This window comes from Protopterus annectens, chromosome 13.part0, assembly GCF_019279795.1.
Source record: "Protopterus annectens isolate FY-2018-M chromosome 13.part0, PAN1.0, whole genome shotgun sequence".
In the NCBI taxonomy this organism is placed as follows: Eukaryota; Metazoa; Chordata; order Ceratodontiformes; family Protopteridae; genus Protopterus; species Protopterus annectens.
The window spans coordinates 223810148-223834492 of NC_056747.1; the positions used below are offsets into that span (position 1 = coordinate 223810148).

The 24345-nt window shown below is 43.3% G+C and overlaps 1 protein-coding gene across 1 annotated transcript in view; it reads left to right on the forward strand.

Annotated features, from left to right (window-relative positions):
* Window positions 1-23707, forward strand: part of LOC122787178 (guanine nucleotide-binding protein subunit alpha-11) — a 490815-nt gene extending 467108 nt beyond the window's left edge. The window contains exon 7 of the mRNA XM_044053758.1: window positions 21940-23707. Coding sequence (XP_043909693.1) covers window positions 21940-22130 — 191 coding nt within the window. The 3' untranslated portion in view covers window positions 22131-23707. The remainder of the gene's footprint in view (window positions 1-21939) is intronic.
* The last annotated feature ends 638 nt before the right edge of the window (window positions 23708-24345 follow it).

Genomic DNA, 24345 nt, shown 5'->3' on the forward strand with positions numbered 1-24345 from the left:
GGGGGGGGGGGGTCATCCCCCAAACTGACCTCAGATGAAGTTGTCAATTTTTGGAGCCCTTCCAGGTGTTTTTCACCAACACCCCTTATGATGGTTCTTCCCTCTTCGGCAAGTCAGTGAAAGAGACTTTGGTCCAGAGCAAGAAGGGTGGGAAGATGCTGTCTGCCGTCTGGATCCGCTTCTTTCCTCAAAGATCCTTTTCCAGGAATCTGAGAGGAACGAAGATGATGTGGTTCCGCAAGTCTCAGGCATTTTCCTGGGACGCTAAGGATTCTCTGTCCCACAGAGGCAGAGGCGGTCAGAACAGATGCCGCCTAAGAGGCAGAGGTGGTCCTAGGAATTTAGGGTTATGAGAACCCTTTTCAGAGGGACCCGGGCAGCAGCCCTGAGAGGTTGCCCGACTGCTCATCTCTGGAGGCAGTCGGGGGTCGCCTGTCGCTACACCCGAAGGCATGGGAGTCCATTACAGAAGATTGCTGGGTGTTGCAAATCATATCCAGGGGATACTTTGTTCCATTCAAGGAATGTCCTCGTCCGAACAAACTCCTCCCAGATGTCCTACCCACGCCATGGGAGGGGGGCAGCGCTAGACATAGGAAAGCTGCTGAGCAAACGAGTCATCCAACCGGTCCCTCCAGGCCAGCCGGATCCGGTATACTCCAGGTTCTTTTTAGTGCCAAAGAAAACGGGGGACCTCAGACCCATCTTGGATCTATCCACCTTGTACCTGTCAGTAACCAAGACAAAATTCAAGATGGTCATGCTTCAGTCTATCCTGCCTTTTCTGCAGGCCACAGACTGGATGTGCTCTATCGATCTCCAAGATGCATACTACCACATCAAAATGGACAGACGCTTCTGGAGATTTCTTCGCTTCTGGCTGGGTGCCAATTACTACCAGTTCAGAGCCCTCCCCTTTGGTCTCACCTCAGCCCCCAGGGTGTTTACCAAAGTGATGGCGGATGTTCTTCGTGTTTCACTGTCACAGTCATTACATTTGGGTAATCTGCTGGCAGGTTGCCCTCAGTCGGCCTAAATAACAAAGTCTTGGGTCCTGCAAAGGGTTGCTGTCTCCTCTTCCATGATGTCAGGTCATCAGGGGTATAAAACATGCAGCTGACGCCTTTTATTCCGTCTTTCTTGCCGCACGGTGCCTGAAGCAGAAGCAGTTCGCAAGTGCCGGTCAGCCGACTCCTGAAATTTTCGCATTCGAGTTTCAGAACCGAAGTCTTCAATTAAAGCCAGGTACCCCATTGCGGAAACTTTTTCTTGCTCCTTACCGATATCAGTAAAAGTTGTTAATTGCATTACTTGTGGAAAGCAAATACCTCATAAGGATTTTCATTTGTACTATATTCTTTGCCTAGGCCCAGATCATAACGTGCCTTGCTGTTGGTTTTGTGCTAGATTTAACCAACGCACTATTAAGCGTTGGTATATTTTTGCCTAAAAATATTTTGGATCCAGATTTAATTACCCTGAAATGTCGTCTGACAGCAATCAGACTACCGGAGTTCACAAAAAATGCAAAGAAAGACAGAGACAGACTGTGGAGGTCTAAAACCGAGGCCCATGTGGAGTCCAGTATGCCGTGAGATTCTCAGAGTATTGGACCCGCGGATGTCTCTCCCTTGGATGGGTCCGGAGCCGCTCAGCAGGCACCGGCTTCTGAAGGTGTTTTCAGGCCTCAACATTTTTATATAAAACAGACGCCAGCTTCAAAAACAACTTCTAAGTCTAAAAACTGACGCATGAGCCACGTGCTCAGGCCCCTATGCCTAAAAAGCAGATGATCAAAATGGCTGAGGACTTAATTACCTTAATCACCTTAATCAGGGGTTCCCAATCTCCCCCTGCTAAGAGGCCTAGGCAAGACGCTGATTATGAATCTTCAGATCAGGTTTCTCTTTCTTCTGATCAGGAATTTTCTATACTACCCTATGAGGATTTAGATGCAGAAGAATCCATCCCATCTGCATCCCCTCCTGAGGATTATTCTTTTGGAGAAACTTTGCATACTTTAAGGGAACATTTTCATTGGGAGAGTCAAGATTTCTCTGAATCAAAAAGAGAGGCTTGGGTATTTCCTCCTTCCTCAGCATAGGCCTTTGGCTATACCTCCTGTATTAGACATTGTTGATGTGTTTTCGGAATCCAGCATGGCTCCTGATTCCCTACCTCTGGCTCCTAGTAAGCCAGGCAGATATTACAGGGTTCCCGACTCCCACAAATTTCTATTCAAAATCCTACTGCTGATCCTGAAACTATCTCACAGGGTCCCAAAGGTGTAAAGGCCTCTACAGCCAAAAATCCTACCCCCTCTGATAGAGATTCCAGGGCGCTGGATAGATGGGGAAAGAAGGTTTATACGTCTGCAACCTTGGCAATTAGGGCCTTAAACTGCCAGTTTCATATGCTTAAATATTAACAGCATGTTATGGGCCTATTGAAACAGAAAATTTTGTTGATTTCTGATTGCGTGGAAAATAAAGAATTACAGGAATTATTGCATGCAGCAGAACAGGTTGGAAAGCATACTTTGCGATGTGGTTTTGATTCCTTGGAGGCCTCTTGCAGGGCCACAATTACTGGATCTGTGATTAGAAGGCATGCCTCGCTCAAGGAGCAAAATCTGCCTGATCATGTTAAAGCTAAATTATTGGATGCCCCTTTACAGCATGATACTCTTGTTTGGTAATAAGGCAGAAGAGGTTTTAAAGAAAATGGAAGACGAAGCTAAATCTATGCAAGTTGTAAAAGATTTCTTACAAGTGCAGCCACCCAGATTCAGTAGGCACTGGTCTACTAAAAATTGGTCCTTCACTGTGTCCAACAGAGCCTCTCAAGGCAAATCCAGGCACTCAAAAGGCTCTAGATACCAATCACAGGGTTCTTACAGGTCAAAGCAATGGGGTGTCTCCACCTCCAAATCTGGAGGAAACAAAGCACAACCCTACAGTAAGCAGTCTCAATGACTTTCCTCTACTATCACCAAACACTTATCTTTTGGCAGCCCCCTTGGGGTGAAAATTAGCACTTCATGCTCAGAATTGGCAGTTAATTACCCATGACAAGTGGGTATTAAACATAGTATCCCAGGGGTACAGATTTAATTTCCATACTTTGCCAATTCCAAACGGTTGGCCAGATCTGCCACAAAATCAATGGGCAGAGGCTCAAACAAGTTACGTCCCTCATGGATATGGGGGCTATTCAACCAAACAGGAAAGAGGACAAGGTTTTTATTCAAGACTGTTCCTGGTACCCAGAAAAGACCATGCCTGGCGTCCAATACTGGACTTATCGATTTTGAACATATTCCTGGACATTCCAAAATTCAAAATGCTGACTTTACAACAGCTACTGCCCATGCTGGACAAGAACACTTGGTTAGTGACTCTAGACTTAGAGGCATACCTGCATATCCCATTAAAGGAATCATGCATAAGATACCTCCGCTTCAAGGCAGGTTTTATACATTACCAATTCTCTGCACTGCCCTTTGGCTTATCTACTGCACCCAGGGTCTTTATAAAGTGCCTGGCACCAGTAATTGCATTTTGCAGACAAAGAAGCATACAGATCTATCCTTACTTGGTGGACGACCCTCTCATTCAAGCAGAAAACAAGGACATTCTTCTTCAACATCTGGCGTTTGTAAAAAAGGCTTCTAACATGTCTAGGGTACACAATAAACGAAAAGAAATCACAACTGGTACCCTCTCAAAAAATTACTTTCCTGGGTGCAAGCTTGAATACAACTGCCCAGATGGCTTACCTTATGCCAGACGAACAAAGGCAACTGACTATATACTTCAAACAGATGGCAACAAAAACCCAGTTATCTGCAAGACAAATTCTGCTGGCTTTGGGATTCATGGCATCCTGCATCCTACTAATTCCATATGCAAGACTGCATATGAAAACTTCAGTGGTACCTAAAAAGCTTGTGGAGTCAACATTGTCACAGTCTGGAGACAATGATTCCACTCATTCCCTGCCTACAACAGGAGTTTCTTTGGTGGGCAGAGACATGTTACCAAAACCAAGGGACTGTCATTCACTCTACCCCCTGCCACCCAAACCCTAACTACAGATGCATCAGACTATGCTTGGGGGGCCCACCTGGTGGGGAGATGCATTCAAGGCATATGGAACCCAAACCAAATGCATCTACATATCAACCAGAAAGAGATCCTAGCTGTTCAGAATGCCCTGACAGCCTTCAAGGATTTATTTCATCCAGGACAACTACTGATAGACGGACAATACCATGGTTATGTGGTACATAAGCAGGGGGGTACATATTCCTACCCCCTTTGCAGACTAGCCATGGCATTGTGGGACACAGCCTTGACTTACCAAATACATCTTCAAGCTCAATTCCTGCCAGTAAAACAAACTACTCTGGCAGACGACCTAAGCAGAAATCTTATGGACCCTCATGAGTGGAAACTGGATCTACAAGTCTTCAGCATGGTAACACAGAAATGGGGGAGCCCAGACATAGATCTATTTGCCTCTCCCCAAAATTATCAACTGGACAAATTCTGCACAAGGACTTGTCACAGACAAGCATGGAAACTGGATGCCCTATACTTCATTTGGAAAAACCTATCAATCTACGCCTTTCCTCCTCTGCCTCTTCTTCCCAGGGTCTTACTAAAGGCCAGACAGGAAAAAACAAAAATGATCATAATTGTTCCGGACTGGCCTCGCCAGCACTGGTACCCAATTCTAAGGAATATGTCACAACTCCCTCCTTGGATCTTGCCTCAAATCCCTCCTCTACTGTCTCAGCAGAACAATCAAATTCTGCACACTCAGCTCCACACTCTGAACCTGGCAGCATGGCTGATCATATAGTTATTCAAACACCTCTCATTAAATCTGTTATGTCATTTTGGAAGCCAGAAGGCCTAGTACTAGAAAATCTTGTGCTGATAAATGGAAGAGATTCTGTGCTTGGAACCAAGCACAAGGAACGGACTCAGCAAAACCAAATATCCCTCAGATTTTACAATACTTGACTGAGATGCTTGACAAGGGCCTATCCTTCTCTTCAATAAAAATTCATGCCTCTGCCATTTTGGCTCATTACAACATGGAGCCTCCTGTCTTTCATCCTCTGCTAAAGCAGTATCTTAGAGGGGCCAAAAGTTTAAGGCCTCCCAGAAGATCACCAACTCCTGCATGGGGCCTCAATTTTGTGCTGGAAAAACTCACCCTGCCTCCTTTCGAACCAGCAGCTACTGCGGATGTAAAGTTTTTATCCTGGAAAACAGCATTCCTTTTGGCAATCACTTCAGCAAGAAGAGTTTCAGAACTTCAGGCTCTCATGGCTGTGGAGCCTTTTATTACATTTCACCCAGACAGGGTGTCCCTCAGGACCAATCCTTCTTTTATGCCTAAGGTGATATCCAGTGTGGCTCTTAACCAAACCGTTCACCTGCCAACATTTTACCCAAATCTGCAGAACAAGGGGGAGCAGATTCTGCATTAATTGGAAAGTGGATAAGCCACTGCATTCGTTTCTGCTATTTGCTTCATGGTAAACCTGTACCCAAGGGAATCTGGTCACATTCCACCAGAGCTACCTCTACTTCAGCAGCCTTTCTCAGAGGAGTTCCAACCAAAGATATTCTAGAAGTTGCTGCTTGGAGCTCTGTTCATATCTTCACAAAGCATTATCATTTGCCTCTCTTTTCTAAATCCAGGGCAGGCTTTGCCACTGCAGTTCTGCAGGGCCTTATAGCCGCTCCTAATATTATTTAGTTCCATCCTCCCATCCATAGCTTTGGGATTCTACCCAAATGTAATGACTGCAACAGTGAAACACAAAGAACATAGTACAGTTGTGTACACTTACCATAAATGTAGATGTTCGAGTGTACTCACTGTTGCAGTCCGGGTTACCCATCCGCATTTTCTACAACTTCTCTTTCCTCTTTCCTTCACTATACTCTAATGCCTTTGTAGTGCATTTGCTAAAAGTGCATTTTTATATATGTTGCTGTTTAGTTTTATATATATATATATATATATATATATATATATATATATATATATATATATATATATATGTGTGTGTGTGTGTAATATGTGTGTGTATGTGTATATATATATATATATATATATATATATATATATATATATATATATATATATATATATATTTGCTCCCCATTTGAAGGGCCCCTGACATCTGGGGCAAGAAAAACTGAATAAAGTGGAGTCTGCTGCATGTTTTATATCCCTGATGACCTGACGTCATGAAGAGGAGACAGCAACCGACACAGGACCCAAGACTTTGTTCAGGCCGACTGAGGGCAACCTGCCAGCAGATTACCCAAATATAATGACTGCAACAGTGAATACACTCTAACATCTACATTTATGGTAAGTGTACACAACTCTACTTTGTAGTGGCTCACCTGAGGCTCCAGGGTATTCAGGTCTTTCCGTGCCTGGACGATTGGCTCTTTGCTGCCCCCTCAGAGCATCTACTGTGTCAGGCCAGAGATTACTTCATCCAGTATCAAACAATCTGGGTATTACCAGCAATCTGAACAAATCTTCTCTAGAGCTGGTCCAGATTCTGCACTTTATTGGGGCACGTTTGGATACTCTTCAAATGAAGGTTTTTCTCACCCCGGACAGGGTACGCAGTTTGAGTTCATGTCTTACAAGATGTCCTTCAAGGATGCATCTGCAGTCCTTACATATGGGTTGTCCTGCCTCAGGCAGCCCTTCGGTCGGCCGGATTCCAAAGTCTGGGTCCGGCGTCGGCTGATGTCGCCCTTTTCCCTGACGTCAGAGCGCCTGGGGTATAAAATCATCAGCCGACGCCATCTTCCTCAGTCTTTCTTGCAGCGTGGTGCCCAAAGCAGAAGCAGTTCGCAAGTGCCGGTCAGCCAGCTCCTGTGATTTCAGCTACCGAAGACTTCAAAAGCGAAGTACCCCGTTGGGGACTCTTTCTTGCCTCAGCCGATGTCAGATCAAACGCTTAAAGTTAATAATTGCTTAACTTGTGGGAAACAAATACCTCATAAGGATTTCCATTCTTACTGCCTCCCCTGCCTAGGCCCAGACCATGACGTATCGGCCTGTACAGCCTGTGCCTCCTTCAACCGACGCACTCTTAGGCATCGGGCGGAGTTTGCAGAGGAATTTTTTGGGGCTAGTTACTGTTACAATATGCCGTCGGAGACTCCGACTTCTCATTTATCCAAAAAACGGAAGGACAAGGGCCGACACACGCGGACCGTGGTTTCGGCTGAAACCACGCCTAGGCCTACCGCGAGTGTCTCGGTCTCTGCTGAAACCGAGTCCTTGGTACTTCCGACCGTCGAAACCGCACAACCGACAATTTCAGCCCCGGAGGCCTCTTCTGAGTCTGTTATAGAATTTCCCTCAGAAACCGGTGTCCAAGAAACATCCGACACCATTTCCCTAGACAAAACTACACCAGCACGTGGAGCAGCCAGGCATCCTGCATCCATGTCCATAAAGGCGTTCACAAGGGCTAAAGCTGCTAAACAGCCAAAATCCCTGCCTCCCAAGGCTATTCCTCAGGGATCCACTACAGGTTCACAGATTTTAAGTTTAGCTGAGGACCTTATTTCCTTAATTAGGGGCTCTCAGCCACATCCGGACAGGGGCTCTCATCCTCCTGTAGACAAAAGGCCCAGGGTTGAGCCCACTGATCCCCAGTCCTCTGATGAGGCCTCAGATGGCTCTGCTCTTTCTGATTACCAGGAGGAGGCCTTTATGGCCTACGAGGATTCTGATGCAGAGGAATCTATTCCCTCTGCCTCCCCTCCTGAAGAGCTGTCCTTTGGGGAGACCCTACACTCCATGAGAGCATTTCAAATGGCAGGGCCAGGAATTCTCTGATTCCAGGAAGCGATTAAGGACTTTTCTTCATTTACCTCAGCATAGACCTTTGGCTATTCCTCCTGTTTTGAATGTCATTGATGATGTGTACTCTGAGTCTAGCATTACCCCTGACTCCCTTCTTCCGGCTCCTGTCAAACCCGACAGGTACTACAGGGTCCCGGACTCTCATCTTTTCCTTTACAAGGCCCACTCTGACCCTGAAACTATTTCCCAGGGTCCTAAAGGGGTTGCATCTGTCACTACTAAAAATCCACTCCCCTCTGAAAGGGAGTCCAGGGCTTTAGAGAGATGGGGTAAAAAAGTGTATACTTCTTCCACTCTTTCTATGAGGGCATTAAATTGTCAATTCCATATGATACAGTACCAAGAGTATTTGTTAGATGAACTGCATAAAAAACTGTCTTCACCTGAACCCCTAGATCGCAAGTCACTTCAGGATCTGGTACATAACTCCCAACAGGTTAGCAACCATTTCTTGCAGTGTGGTTATGATGCATTGGAAGCTTCATGTAGGTCAGCAATGACAGGTGCAGTCATATGTAGACATGCTTGGCTGAAGGAACAAACCCTGCCAGATCATGTTAAAGCAAAACTTCTGGATGCACCACTGGAAAAGCAAAAGTTATTTGGCTCCACTGCTCAGGAGGTCTTAAAGAAATTTGAGGAAAAGGCTAAATCTGTACAAACAGTCAAAGATTTTCTCCAGGTCCAACCACCAAGATTCAGCAGGAATTGGCCCTCTAAGAATTGGTCCTTTCCAGACAGAGAGATTTCAAAGAGGCAAGAACAGGCGTGGTAGAGGGCAAGCTAGAGGCTCCTACAGAGGACGTCAATGGCAGCCTCCTAACCAGAGAGGTAGTGCAGGACCTACAACTGCTGCACAAGGACAGACTCAATGACTTTACCCCGCCAACCAGGGCTCAATTGGAAGCACCTTTGGGTGGAAAGCTATCTTTATTCTCAGAAAATTGGCACAGTATTACAAGGGACAAATGGACACTGCAAATAATAGACAAAGGATACAGGTTCCATTTTCATACATTACCAAGAAGAAAAGGCATGCCAAACCTGCCACCGAATCAAAGGGCAGAGGCTTTAAAACAAATTTCCAACCTTTTGCAAATGAAAGTTGTAGAAAAGGTTCCTCTCTCAGAACAAGGCCAAGGATTTTATTCCAGACTATTCCTTGTCCCAAGAAAAGAAAAACAATGGAGGCCTATTCTCGACTTGTCCACACTGAATACTTATCTCATTGTGCCAAAATTCAAAATGCTGACCCTACAGCAACTCCTTCCCATGCTGGGCAAGGGGTCTTGGCTGGTAACTCTAGACCTCAAGGAGGCATACCTGCATGTCCCTATCAGACAAAGTTGCAGAAGACACCTCAGATTTCTTGCAGGTTCAGAGCATTATCAATTCTCAGCATTGCCCTTTGGCTTATCTACTGCACCCAGAGTATTCACAAAATGCCTGGCATCAGTAATTGCACACTGCAGACTTCAGGGGATTCAAATATACCCATACCTGGACGACTGCCTTATACAAGCGGACAGCCAACAAACATTGGTAAAACACTTGAATTATGCCATCGCCTACTTCAGGCTTTGGGATACACAGTCAACATTCGAAAATCAAGACTTGTTCCATCCCAAAGAATAATTTTTCTGGGTGCAAAACTAGATACAACCACCGAAATGGCTTTTCTCACAGAAGAAAAACAAGAACAACTACCGGATTACTTCAGAAACCTGGCAAAGCAAACCCAACTGACTGCAAGGAAAATACTGCAGGCCCTGGGTTTCATGGCATCTTGCATTCTTCTGATTCCACAAGCAAGGCTGCATATGAGAAAACTACAATGGTACCTAAGGAGTCTATGGTCTCAACACAGTCACAGCCTAGAAGCCTGGAATCCCCCTCATTCCATGCCTTCAAAAGGAATTTCTGTGGTGGGCTCAAGCAAGCCAGTCAAACATGGGTCTGCCTTTCAGCAAACCAAATATCAGCCAAACCATTACCACGGACGCCTCAGACCATGGATGGGGAGCGCACATGGAGGGCAGATGCATTCAAGGACAATGGACACAAACAGAATTTCGCCTGCACATAAACCAAAAGGAAATGCTGGCAGTGATGCATTCAATCGAGGCCTTCAAGCACTTCCTACATCAAGGCCACCTGCTAATAAAAACAGACAATACCACAGTTATGTGGTACATAAACAAGCAAGGAGGTACCCATTCTTACCCTCTTTGCAGGCTGGCAATGAATCTTTGGGAACTTTCCCTAAAGCTGAATATAGAGCTGCAATCCCAGTTTGTACCAGGAAAAGACAATGTACTGGCGGACAGCCTAAGCAGAAACATCATGGATCCACACGAATGGATGCTGCACCCACACACCTTTCTTCAAATAACACAATCATGGGGAAGGCCGGACATAGATCGTTTTGCCTCCCACCACAACCATCAACTGAAGAAATTCTGCACAAGGACATACCACCCACAAGCATGGAAAGTGGACACTCTCTCTTTCAGCTGGAATACTCTAACAGTATATGCATTTCCACCTCTTCCGTTAATGACCAAGGTCTTACTGAAGATCAGGACAGAACAACCAAAAGTGATTCTGATAGCTCCGGACTGGCCAAGACAACATTGGTACCCACTGTTAAGGAGCTTGTCACGCACAAAACCGTGGCCTCTACCACAATGGCCACTTCTGAGACAGCACAATTACAAAACTCTGCACTCCAGCCTAAAAACCTTGCAGCTGACAGCCTGGAAAATACCTTGACTCCTCGCCTGGATAAACTATCCAAAAGGGTAAAGGATATCATCAAGGAAGCTCGGCGGCCTTCCACAAGAAAGGCATATTCAGCAAAATGGAAAGGATTTCGCACTTGGAACTCCACAAAGGGCCAAGATCCGATAGTAATGAGCATTCCACATATCCTGGAATACTTGGCAGAAATGCTCCATAATGGCCTCTCTTACTCTTCCATAAAAATATATGCTTCAGCCATTTCAGCAGAGTACAACACTGATCCACCTGTATTTTCTCATCCGCTGCTAAAACAGTTTCTAAAAGGGATAAAAACATCAACCCTCCAAGGAAACCACCAGTGCCTACATGGGATCTTAATTTCATGTTGGAAAAATTAACTCTACCTCCCTTTGAACCAGCAGCATCTGCAGAACTACAGTTCCTGTCTTGGAAGACTGCCTTCCTTCTGGCCATAACCTCAGCAAGAAGAGTTTCTGAGTTACAGGCCCTCATGGCAGTACAACCATTTCTTACTTTTCATCAGGACAGAGTCTCTTTGAGAACCAATCCTTCATTCATGCCAAAGGTGGTATCCAGGGTCTCACTGAACCAAGCTATTCACCTGCCTACCTTCTTTCCAAATCCACAAAATAAAGGAGAGAAACTTCTGCATACACTGGACATTCACAGACAGTTGCGCTACTACTTGGACAGAACTAGGACTTGCAGGAAAACTGACCAGCTTTTTGTAGCATATGCTGCTGGTGTACAAGGAAAAGCAATTTCCAAACAGACAGTTTCAGAATGGATAGGGAATTGCATTCGATTCTGTTACTCTTTTCATGGTAAACCTGTGCCATCCAACATTAGACCTCATTCCACCAGAGCCACAGCCACCTCCACAGCCTTCTTAAGAGGGGTGGCTACAAAGGACATCTTAGAAGCTGCTACATGGAGCTCCGTGCATACATTTTCCAAGCATTACAACTTACCATTTTATTCCAGATCCAGAGCAGGCTTTGCTACTGCAGTCCTGCAGGGCATTTTAGCTACACCATCCTTTTCTTAGGTCCTACCTCCCCCAGCTTGGCTATGGTATTCTACCCATATGTAAGGACTGCAGATGCATCCTTGAAGGACATAATACAGTTTTGTACCTACCATAAATGTAGATGTCCGATAGGTATGCATCTGCAGTCAGGATTTCCCTCCCTCCTACCCCTCTGTGGTATTCCTTGAGTAGTTATCCCTCTTTCTAGCTAGCTGGGGTTATCTATTATAGTGTACTTGTTTTTTATATATATATATATATATATATATATATATATATATATATATCACTGTGCATGTTTGGAATTTTTTGCATCTCTCCAAATTTAGCCTTCATTAGAGGGCACCTGGGGCAAGAAAAACTGAGGAAGATGGCGTCTGCTGATGATTTTATACCCCAGGCGCTCTGACGTCAGGGAAAAGGGCGATATCAGCCGACGCCAGACCCAGACTTTGGAATCCGGCCGACCGAAGGGCTGCCTGAGGCAGGACAACCCATATGTAAGGACTGCAGATGCATACCTATCGGACATCTACATTTATGGTAGGTACAAAACTGTACTTTCTTCACGCTCCAGTCCCCACAGCAACAGCATTACTAAGGGCGTTAGGTTCCATAGCAGCCACACTCCATCTCCTGCCATTGGCTTGCCTGCATATGAGAGTTCTTCAGTGGGTACTTGTGGTCCAGTGGTCCCTATTAGACCTTCCTCTCACCTTTCCAGTGAGAATCTCGAGGGCATGCAGGGACTCCCTTCAGTGGTGGATTCAATCTCTGGATATCCTCAAGGGATGTTCCTTTCGCCCTGTTTTTCCCAAAACCACGGTGACCACGGACGCCTTCCAGCTGAGGGGGGTGGCACTGCTCGGGAAGAACGGTCCAAGGCACGTGGTCCCCCTCCAAGACAGAGTTGCATATCAGTGTTCTAGAGATTAGGGCAGTTCTTCTGGCTTTGCAGGCACTTCATGCCCATCTTCCTCTAGGATCGATTGCCATTCAGGCAATGTCAGTAGTCTGGTACATCAACAAACAAGGGGGAACCAGGTCTTATCCAGATCTTATCCCCTCTGTGAAGAAGCCTTGAGAGTGTGGGAATGGGCGATCTCCACCAGTTGCTTTCTAGTAGCAATGCACATTCTGGGGCGCTCCAATATTCTAGCAGACAGGCACAGCAGATCGATTCTGATGCCTTACAATTGGTCTCTGAATCCTTCAGTAGCGGAACAGATCTTTCTAAAGTGGGGGCAGCCTTGCTGCGATCTCTTCGCATCTCCTTCCAACACGAAATGCAGAGAATTGAGATAGGGTGCATTGTGGGTAAGGGGAGGAGTCTGAAGCTTGCATCCATAGCTGGAAAATGCGGCCATGTCGGATCAGATGTGGATCCGAAACCCACAGGTTGAAGGCAAATGAAGTACAACTACTCAGATGGAACATTATAGTGAGTACATAACTTCTTTTTTTCTTCCCTGGTTCGTCGTATACTTTTGTCTTCACAGAAAGATTCTGCTTAGAGGATTTATAAGACGAAATGGAAAAAATTCTTGATTTGGTCCTTGAGAAATGACTGATCCTTTTACTGCCCCTGTTTCTTCTGTGCTGGAATTTTTAGGTGTTCTCTCTAAAGAAGATGCTACTTTTTCCTCAGTCAAAGTACAGTTGGCAGCCATGTAAAATTTTCACTCTGGAGACCATGCTTCTTACTTGGTTGCTTCCAAGTTGTGCAAGCCTTTCCTAAAGGGCGCCTTCTAGTTCAAGCCTCCAGGGAAAGTTCCATTACCTCCTTGGGATGTAACAGTAGTTACTTCAAGGCTTAATTTATCAACCTTTTGATCCTGCAGCAAAATCCAATTAATTTTTTTGTCTTGGAAACGGCCTTTTTATTGGCTACTACATTTGCAAAAAGGATTTCCAAACTCTTTCTTCCAACTTTACATTGCTTTTCATAAAGATAATTACCTCCAGTCAGTCTTTCCTACCAAAAGTGGCTTCTGTACCAACATTTTTGAACAAAGGAGAATACATGCTACATCTTTTAGGTCTGTATAGACCTCTACTTTTCTATTTACACAGAAAAAAGATTCCAGAAAACTGGACTGTTTGTCTTTTTCAACTAGTAGATTGGGATCTCCAATTTCTAAAGTTACATTGGCCACATGGATAACTAATTGCATTTTCTGGATATTTTCCCAGAAAGGTCTTTCCCTACCCAAACCACCCAAGGTTAATTCAGCCAGATCCATGGCCAGATCTTCCTTCTGGTGTAGAACTTCCATTGGTATTTGTGCAGCAGCCACCTGGTCTGATGATCATAACTTTTATTACTCATTGCAAATTAGGCATGATTTCCAGAAGCAGAGCTGCTGTGGTTCAGCAGTTCTCCGGAATATTCTTCCATGAGGGCCACCCAAGATTTATGTGGCTGGGGACTTTGTCCCATACATCGAGGAAGAATGAAAATGACAACATTAGATATTATAGTTATGTACTCAACATAGGTCTATATTAGAAGCACGAAAACCCTAAACCGCGAATGCTCATATGAGCGAAAATGCCAGTGATCGAAGTTGCTGTTGTGGGGGACTGCGCCCCCCCCCCTACTAACTATATATTCTAACTCCGAGGTTGCACTACAGTGAAGAAATGGCAAATATCCCACTCCTCCCTGTAACACAGCCCCGCAATCCCACTTTCGATTCTTGGCATTTTCGCTCGTGAGCATTCGCAGTTTAGGGTTTTTGTTCTTCTAATATAGACCCCTCAACATAACTATGCATCTGTGTTCATTTTCAATCTTTTTCAACTCCCTTCCCTCTTAGCCGCCTTCCTGCCATCTTTTGGAGTGATCTGATGGATTTTTGGAAACCTGTTCCAGGTTTGAGCCCTGATTTATTCCTGTTCTCTTTGCCTGTTGGATATCAAGGACTTTAATGCACCAAATTCTATCTGAAGTATTGGGGGTAAACTAGAGCATTATCCGTAGAGAGTGGGGCTCAAGAGTTTGATCCAAAGTCTGTGGAATGTGGCCAAGTGAGATCCGAGGACGGATCTGTAACCCATTCATAGAGGAGGAGTAAAAATGGGCATCACATAATGCATAGTTGTGTTGAGTACATAACTTTAATATTTTTCAACCCACCTCGTATAAATTTTCCCAGGGTTTTTCTGTTCCCTCATCAAATTCTGCCAAGGAACAAAACAGTCTCAACAAAATGCTGGTAAGCAGTTGTTTAAAAATCAATGGCAGGCAGGTTCCAAAGTGTAAAAAAAAAAAAACTACATAAAAGACCTTGTCCCACCACCCCACCCTGGCAGTCCCTTATCGTATCCAGAAAGTGAGAACCTGTATGTCTCTCTCTAGCAACTGGTTGTTTAGACTAGCAGGTTCTGAGACCGATTTCAGCATGGTTACAGGTGGCAGTGGGAAGAAATATATACTACTTAAAAAAGCAAAACAAAAAAACTATACCACCAAGACAACGAACAGTCCAACCTTTTATTACTTAGCGCCTCGGCTATACAGCCTTCAAAGAGTAAAATGACATAAAAAAAAATCAAAATTATATACACACAAAATTTACAAGTCACACCCACTGCAATTAATCAGTTAAGTCAAATTAAATTACATACTTCGTCACATTCCTTATTTAATCTTAAGGGTTCCAAAGTGTTGAACTTTAAAATATAAAGTGTTTCCTTTTTACATAACTTAACATCCAAACTCACCCATTCCCCCAAAGATAACTCAACTTTTTCTAAGACACAACCAGTAATGTGATTAGGGTTACAATTATGAAATTCAGAAAAATGACTGCCAAGGGGGCGATCAGTTCTAGCATTTTTATGTCTCTTGGGTGTTCTTGAAAGTGGACTTTAAAGCTTCTGCTTGTCTCACCAATGTAGTATTTATTACAACTACATCTAAGAGCATATATAACCCCACATGTATTACAATTAAAGTTACCCCTGACCAAAAATTTGTCCATTAATATATTTAAAGCCATTGAAGAAATCCTTCTGTTCTAGGGAATTGTTCTGTATCCACCAGACTAAACTCATCTGTTCCATCCTGTCCTGCAGTACCTGCTTTCTCAGGAGGTAATATAAATAGTTGGGAAGAGGTTTTTATTCAAGAATGTTTCTGGTGCCAAAGAAAGTAAATGCATGAAGACCTGTTCTGGACATTTCATAACTTAAACCAGTGTGTGATGGTACCCAAGTTAAAATTTTTCACTTCCCAATCTCTTACCTTTTCTTTCTCATTTGAATTTTTTTGGTAATGCTAATGTTAAATTATGCGTATCCTGTTCCTATCCTGATTTCAGATATTTCTTGAGGTTTTGTGTCTGTCTCACATAGTCAGTTATCTATCTTACTCTTTGGGCTGACCGCTGCTTCAAGAGTGTTCACATATCTCCAGTTATAGCCTTTTGCAGACTACAAGATATCCACATTTTTCAGTAATTAGACAACTTGCTTGTCTTTGAGTCTTTTGCCAAGTGTCTGGAATCTGTAACTTGGGTGATATGCCTCCTATACAGGCTGGGATTCTAAGAGAACATTCAAAAGTCTTTTTTAACTCCATTATACAGGATTATGCTCTTGGAGTGTCTGCTAGACACCTCAGCACAAAGCACTTTTCATCTGCAGGAAATCTATATTTAATTCTGTTCTAGGAGTTTCTCAGTCTAACTTTGGTCTGTCACTGTGATGGAATACCTCAGGGTGCAAAGTCTCATGATATTTATGATTCTCGTGCTACCTCTGGCAAGACTCCTCATGAGAGAGAAACAGTGGTATCCCAGCTGTCTCATCACAGCACCAACACCAATTATCTTTTCTGATTCCAATTTTGAGATTTGTGAGAAGGAAATCACTTGGTGGAGACATCAGATATCCCTGAATCCTGGTTTCCCCTTCTGTCTTGCTACAAAGCAGTCAGTCACCACATATGCCTCAGACTTTCTTTGGGGAGGGAGCAGTGTTAAGGGGGGGGGGCATAAAAGTATAAGGTATTTGGGACAGCAAAGGGTGACACAAGCACATAAGAACAAGAATCTTTTGTATTTATCAATGCATTCAATTATCTGGCTCATCTTTGGTTCCCCAGAACCACCCCCAGTTGTTGACCATACCACATGATGTGGTACATAAGGGGGGAGAAAGGTCTTGACCCTCTACAGACAAGCCATGCTGTCATGGAATATAACTTTACAGCAGAGTCTTACTCTGAAGGCTTTCTCAACTCCATCAGCGCTAAATTGTATGGCAGCCAAGCTGAGCAGGACAAATGCAGACCCTCAAGAATGGAAACTAGTTTGGGGGGGGGGGCTTCACGATTTAATTCATCTATGGGGAGTTCCTCAAGTAGACCTTTTTGACTCCTTTCTGAACAGTCATCTGGCAAAATTCTGCTCTGGAATTCAATGCAAGGAGGCCTGGAGGATGGGTGCCCTTTCCTTGGACAGGAACATGTCTGTATGCTTTCTCAACCTTTGTACTGATTTTCAGGGTACTTGTGAAGGTCGTGACTACCTTCTGGCCCAGGCACAAGTGGTTTTCCCTTCTTTTTGGAACTGATCAGGGACACTTGCCACAAGTTTTCCAACAGACTGGATCTACTCACACAAAAGCAGAGGTGTTTGTATCCCAGCCCCAAGTAACTTCAGCTGACTGCTCGACAATGGTGTCTTAATACTTTTTAGGCGTCTTGTTTACTGAGAACCTGCAGCAGGTACTAATGGATGCAAGAAAGCGTGCTACTAGAAAATATATTAACAAATGGAAAAGGTTTTCTGGTCAGTGCCGGCAATGTAACAGCACCCATTCAGGGCTATTGTTTTTCCTGGTTGCATAATATTTATGCTTGTTGCTCACTTGTGGCTTGTCTTAATCCTCTTTTGAGGTTTATTTGTTGGCCGTTTCTGCTTGTCTGCCTGTGGATCCCCCTTTTTCATGTCATTCTTATGTCAAATTGATTTTGAAAGGGGTATTTATTGCACAAGTCACCTCCAAGAAAACTGGTGGCTTCTCCTTGGGATCTTAAACTTGGTTAGAGATGCTAACACTTGCTGTCTTTGAACCCAGCTCATCTGGTTGACTTAAGGTTCTTAACATGGAAGAAGGTTTTACTGGTTGCTCTGACCTGTGCAAAAATATGTGGTTTGCAAGCTCTTATGGTGGTTCAACTTTTTTTCAACAGAGACTGGGTTCTTTTGAGAATTAATCCTTCCTTTTATGTCTAAAGTGGTATCTGAGTTTATTTTAAGCCAAACTGTCAATTTCCCCATGTTCTGTCCTCAGAGAATTGTAACATTATTTTGACAGAACAACATTTTTCACAACTTTTGATCAGTTGATATATTGTCAAGGTAAGAAGGTGTCAAAGCAGGCTATTTCCAAATGGTTGTCTCGGGCTGTAATGTTCTGATCCACTGTCTCTCTCATGTGGTTCAGCATGTGGGTTGTTGGATCCGTCCATATCCAACCTCTATCAAAGCTTTGAATCCAAGAGCTCTGGCTCCTCACTTACCCACAATTTCCCTCACCTGCCTGAATTACACAACTCTCATTTGCCGCCTTAATAAACAAAATGTGGACTGAGTGAGACATCATTCTTAATGATAAGTGAAAAAGTTTCATCTCCCTTTCAGAAATTTTTGATAGCTTATAGTCAGAATCATTAGCTGTTCAAGATTGTGTTTTTTTTCCTATTTTTTTTTCTAATAGCTACTTCTGTGTTTAATATTAATGTATTGGCAAGTTATTTGGATAAGTATAGTTGATATTCCGATACATGTCTTTATAGTTACTCTGATGTCAACAGGTTTTAAAAAGTGTTTACCCTTTGGGCATAAAATACCATGTCGAGACCCACACTGTCTACTGCTTGGGGCCTTCCCACTTTACAGGAGGCGTGCACTATTTGTGCTGCATTCGGCAGCAGATCCCTTCAGGGGTAAAGAGAGAAACTAATATTAAAAGACCTTCTTTCCTCACAGACAAATGAGAAAGCCAAGAAAAGGTCTCCCGACCCCACAGCTGTTGCGGGTTCAGGATCTAAAGTCTTGAGACAGTCTGATTTAACTGTTAGGATCCAGACTCCCTCACTGAAGTACTTTTACTCTGGGGCCTGTCAGTCCTAGGCTTCATTCTCCAGTTTTACAAAAAAATACCTTTGAGGCCTACTTCTATAGCCTCATCCTCTAGATTGGGCTGATGAGCTAGGAGTCTCACCAAATTCTATGTCGAGCGAATAATAAGGAAGTTTTTGAGGAGTTCTGGCTCCATCTCCAAGGAGGGAACCGGTATTAGCCCCAGCTGTTCAACTTCCTATGCCATCTCCATTCTTGGAGCCAGTACATGTCGGATCCAACCTCCCACTGTGCCAGCTTCAGAGTCAGTAGCCCTGGAGACTTCAGATTTGACTTCTTCCCTCACTCACTAGACAGTGATGTACAGATGCAGTTACCCCAAACTTCTTTGCCACCAGTCCAAACACCAGCATTGTTTGTCTGAATGTGCTTTATTGTGCTGAATACCTAGCCATTAGATAAGTGCCCCGTTCATTTATTTGGAAAGGAAGTGAACGGGTTTTCAGGAAATACAAAAACACATAAACATGAGAGATGTTAGCAGTGATTCATGCCTTAAAAGTTTTTCACTTATGGACTCTGGGTCCTCGTCTAGTAATCGCAGGCAACGCTACCATCATGTGATAGCTGAACAAGCAAGAGGGTACAAGCACATAACTTCTTTGCCAGTTGTCAATGGTGGCCTGGCAGCTGGCTGTACAGCATTTTCCGACTCTTCAGGTCTTGTACATTGTCAAAGCAAAACGCAGTGCCCGACAGACTAAGCAGATTCATATTCCATATAGAGGTCTTTCAGGATTTGATCCAGATGTGGGGAACACCTCAAGTAAATATGTTCACCTCCTTTCAAAATGGATAACTTAAATTATGTTTAAGACATCCTTGCAACCTTTCTTGGAAGACAGAAGCACTGTCATTCCCATGGTAAGTAATGCTCCTGTATGAATTTCTACCCATTCCAGTGATTCACAAGGTGGCACTTTGGTAATTCTTTCTTAATCTTTAGATCATTTTGGTAATCCTCTTTGCCTACGCAAATTTGATTTTTCCCTTCTAATGGAATTGGCCAAGGGCGATTACCTCAGTTTTCTCACAGACTGGATCTACTCGCACAGTATCACGGGCAAATGTTACACCTCTGTCTTAGAGCAATTGCAGCTGACAGCCTAAATTAATCTGTTCAGATACCTTTTAGGCACTTGCTCTATGGGGATGTGCCGCAGGTATTTCAGGAGTTAAGAAAACCTGCAACTAAAAAATCTTCATGTACAAGTGAATGAGCTTTTCTAGGTGGTGCCTAGCCAATAACTGAGATCCCCAAAAAATGTTAATCCTTCTGGTTTGGAAATATTTGTGAGTTACTTAAAAATGGTTTGTCATATGCTTCTATCAAAGTGTAGCTTGCAGCCATCTTGTCTTGACTGCCTGTGGATCCCCCTTTCTTCTCTTTTTATGGTCAAATAGTTTATGAAAGGGAGTGTTGCACGTTAGACCCCCCCCCCCCCCAAAAAGCAAATTGTTCCCCCTGGGATCTCAACTTTGTTCTTGAAAATTGACCATCTCCTTTTGAACCTGCCTCTCAGGCTGATTTACTATTCATTACTCGGAAAACTGTTTTACTGATCTCTTTGACATCTGCAAGCTTTCATGGTGGACCAACCCTGTCTGATTTTTGCACAAGGACAGGGTGTGTTATGCAGTAGTCCATCATTCATGCCTAAAGTAGTTTCTAAATTTACCTGGAATCAAGCCATCAGTCTCAGTGTTCTGTCCTGATCCAAAAACCAAGGGAGAAAAGATACATACCTGGATGTGCACAGGCAGCTCAGGAAATACTTTCACAGAACAAAGGCTTTTAGGAATGCTGAACAGCTGTTTGTCCCCTATTCGGGTGCTAAAATAGGTCAGCATGTCTGTAATCAAACTATTGTATAGTGGTTGTCCTCGGCTTTTGTTTTCTGTTACTTCCGCCATGGTAAATTTCTTACAGGTAAGGTTAAGGCTGTCTTGATTAGGGCCATATCCTCTGTTGGCATAATGGAAAGAAGTGGACTCGAAGCATTCTGGAGGCAGCAGCATGGTTCTCTGTTCATGTCTTCACAAAGCAATGCAAACTGGATCCTTTTTATTAGGTCCAAAGCAGGCTTTGCTAAGACCATTCTCCACGGGCTCCTGGATCCTCATCCCTCCACCTTCATGGTAGGGTAAGCTTTGGGAATGTACCCAAAATGCCACTGAGGCAGTGGAAATGATGAAATTCGTACAGTTGTGCAAGTCCTACTTAACTGCAACATTAAATGTTTAAATTCCTTACTGCCTCAGTGGCAGCACCTACCCTCCATCCCCCAATTGTATATAGTTGATGAGGGTTTCATCCTCTGTCTGTTGCATTGTTTGGTTACTGTATGATATTTATGAATGAGAGTATAAGTGCAGAAGCTGAAGTAGCTCCAATTGCAGAAAGTCAGTGTCGTTCAGGCACATGTGCAGAAAATCTGAGGAAATCTGGTGAAGATGATTTAGGACAAACAGGAAGAAAGGAAGAGGAAACAAGGGTGTGTAGCGTAGAGGTGGATGGATTTTGTGAGAGACGTCCTGTGACAGTCAGGCATGAGTGTCGAAGAAGGCAGGAGAGTGGTATTGAATAGAGAGATGGTGGCAGTTTACGCAACACCCCAAGTCCATGTAGAAAATGGGGGGGGGGGGTGAAAGGGGTTTGATTATCATGATTGACTGCAAATTTGCTCTTGTTAGATGATTATGGTTTTGGGTTCTTTACTGTCCTTTGTGGAAGCAAAAAAGGCTGAATACTCACTTTCTGCGATCGCTTGAGCCTTCCCTGTCAGGACAAGCTCAGCGAATCAGCTGCCAAAGGAAAATAAAGGGAGGGGAATCTGAACTTTTGAAAGCTGACTAGTACTGGGTTATCTTGGCAGATGTTACTCCCTGCCTCTGACATTTTAGGTTTCAAACATCTTCTGTTACAGGTATGTAGGACCTGCACAGCTCTACATTGTTTCTTGAAGCAGCATTTTGTTGTATACTGAAAGTCATTTGCAATTTAACACCTTGTGTGGATTGTCCTGGCCTGTGTCGGTGTCATTTCATTAATTTTATTTTCTTTTCTAGGCCCACAGAGGGATGCACAAACTGCCCGAGAGTTTATTCTCAAGATGTTTGTAGATCTGAACCCAGACAGTGACAAAATAATATACTCTCACTTCACTTGTGCTACGGACACAGAGAACATCCGCTTTGTTTTTGCTGCTGTGAAGGACACCATCTTGCAACTAAATCTGAAAGAATACAACCTGGTCTGACCTAGTGGAGTGTGAAACTTGCAATGCAGGAAAGCATTCACAAGCAACAGAATGAAAACATAACCTTGATATCAAAAGAATCTTTCACTTTTTAATAATATAATCATAGCAACTTGTGTGATCCTTGGAGCTAAATGTCAAACAGGAGTTTTTCATTGAAAGTTGATTATTATTATTACTTTTTTAATGAGAAGTTTGCTCTTAAAGACTTTGGGAGACAACCGGTCTGGCATTAAAAAATAATCCTCTTGTGCCAAAACATCATACCCCTTCAGCCTGTTACTTTCACTGGCTTTTACTGTCACCCTCTTGACTGTTGCATAGTCGAATCATGTTTGGCCTCTTACATTTGTTCCAAATTGCAGGAGGGTATGAATACTGGAACTTTTTAAGGATGTATGTGTTCTGCCTCTCCTGATGTGCTTCTGCCTTGTTTAACTGCTTGCTCTCTTGATGCCATAACCTAATTCTTAGCTGTCACTGTTGTCCCCCTATTAGCCAGTCTGGCTTAGTGCCCATTAATGGTATGGTTATTTCCACAGGAGCTTTCCTGCTGCATGAGAAACTGATAGCCATTTTTGGACTGTTGAGCCAATGAACTGTTGTACTTTAGTGTTATCAGCTAAGAGGGGACAGGCACTTTCTAAAACGTGTATGGGGATTTTAAGGAAATGGTGGAGGAGGTGAGCAAAACTGACAAGGTCTTAAGGATAGACACTGCTACACTCCAGAGCTCCTTAAGGGACCTTTATATGCCAATTGGCTCAATGCTAAGCCATCATAACTACGTTCTTTGATGTAGTTTTTATTCAGTTTTAATTTTTTTGTTATCAATGATAAGTATTGATACTGTGATTTGATTTAAATTATTGATGTTCTCTATACATAGTTTGCTATGATGCTGTACTTTTGTTTAGGGACTACAAAGATGGGAGCTTACCATTAAGTCACTGAGCAACCTTTTGAGGCAAATCTGTGGCCTGGGTTGAGTATTTTTTTTTTTTATATATACACTGATCATGGTGTGATGGTGTGAAGAAGCAGTATCATGCACATCAGTGTGTGTTTGTGTGCGTGGACTGATTTGATCCATTAGAATGCCTACTGTTCCAGACCATTTTCCTTTGAGTCCAGAACTGCCAGTGTAAACCAGATTCAAAGGACCCAGTTGGTAGTGTGGCATCCATGGTTTTTGGCTGGCTTGTACTTTGCATCATGTATTTGTGGTGCATAGTTGCCGGTCTTCAGTGTCAAACTGTTACATGAGAGTTGAGGTGTGATCAGTTTCAGTTCCTGTATTATGTTGTGAAAATAGAAGTGCTAGAGAGTTCAGTATTTATGAAATTGCCATCATGTAATGTGCAGTTATTTTTCAGCAGTTTGCTTGGCTATTGGGTGCCATTGCATTCATGCACCAGCAGAAATTAACTCTGCTTCAGTACAATTGCAGTAAAGAACTCCAAGGATGTAGATTGTTCAGCCTTAGTAAATTTTTAAAATGACTGCCTGATACATTCTACCATTTGCCTTGTACTTTCCCTCAGTCCATTTAGCCATGCATTACAGCTGTCTTATAAGTCTTTCGTTCTTTATTGCCTGTGGGTAGACACACAAGAACAAGAATGTCAGCAAGTAGGGTTGAAAAAGCTAACTGCTGTTTAGTAGCTGATGTGCATAGATGCTTTGGAAATGTTGAAACTTCTCTGAATTTCATACTGTTTTTCTTAGTTAATTGGATATGTGTACACATGTTGATTACAGGGGTTGTACTTTGATGTATATATCTGCGTGCACACTTAAAATGTATACTGTGTTTGTGTTGTAAGTGCTGTATGCTTGTGTAGGGTGGTGTGTGCAAATGCATTTCTCTGCACAGGAATTATTGCATTTGTACAGACTTGGAAGATGTAACTTGGCAAACACTCTCTTCATTGTGTTGGTTGAACTGGCCAATATATAGCATACATTTTCCTTGAGAAAATATACTTGAGCTGTTGCACAACTGGATTAGTCTTCATTAGAAAGTTTGAAACCTAAAGACATTTCTGGACCAGAGGAGTTTAGCCATATTTTTCTTTCTAGGTTCAGTTGAGAGAGAGACTGCCATAGTTATGATCTGAACAAGGCATAAAACTTGTAGAAAGAATTATGGATGCTTTTATTGAAAAGGGATCAGTGTTATTGGCTGCACTGATTTTCATAAGGTGGTGTTGGG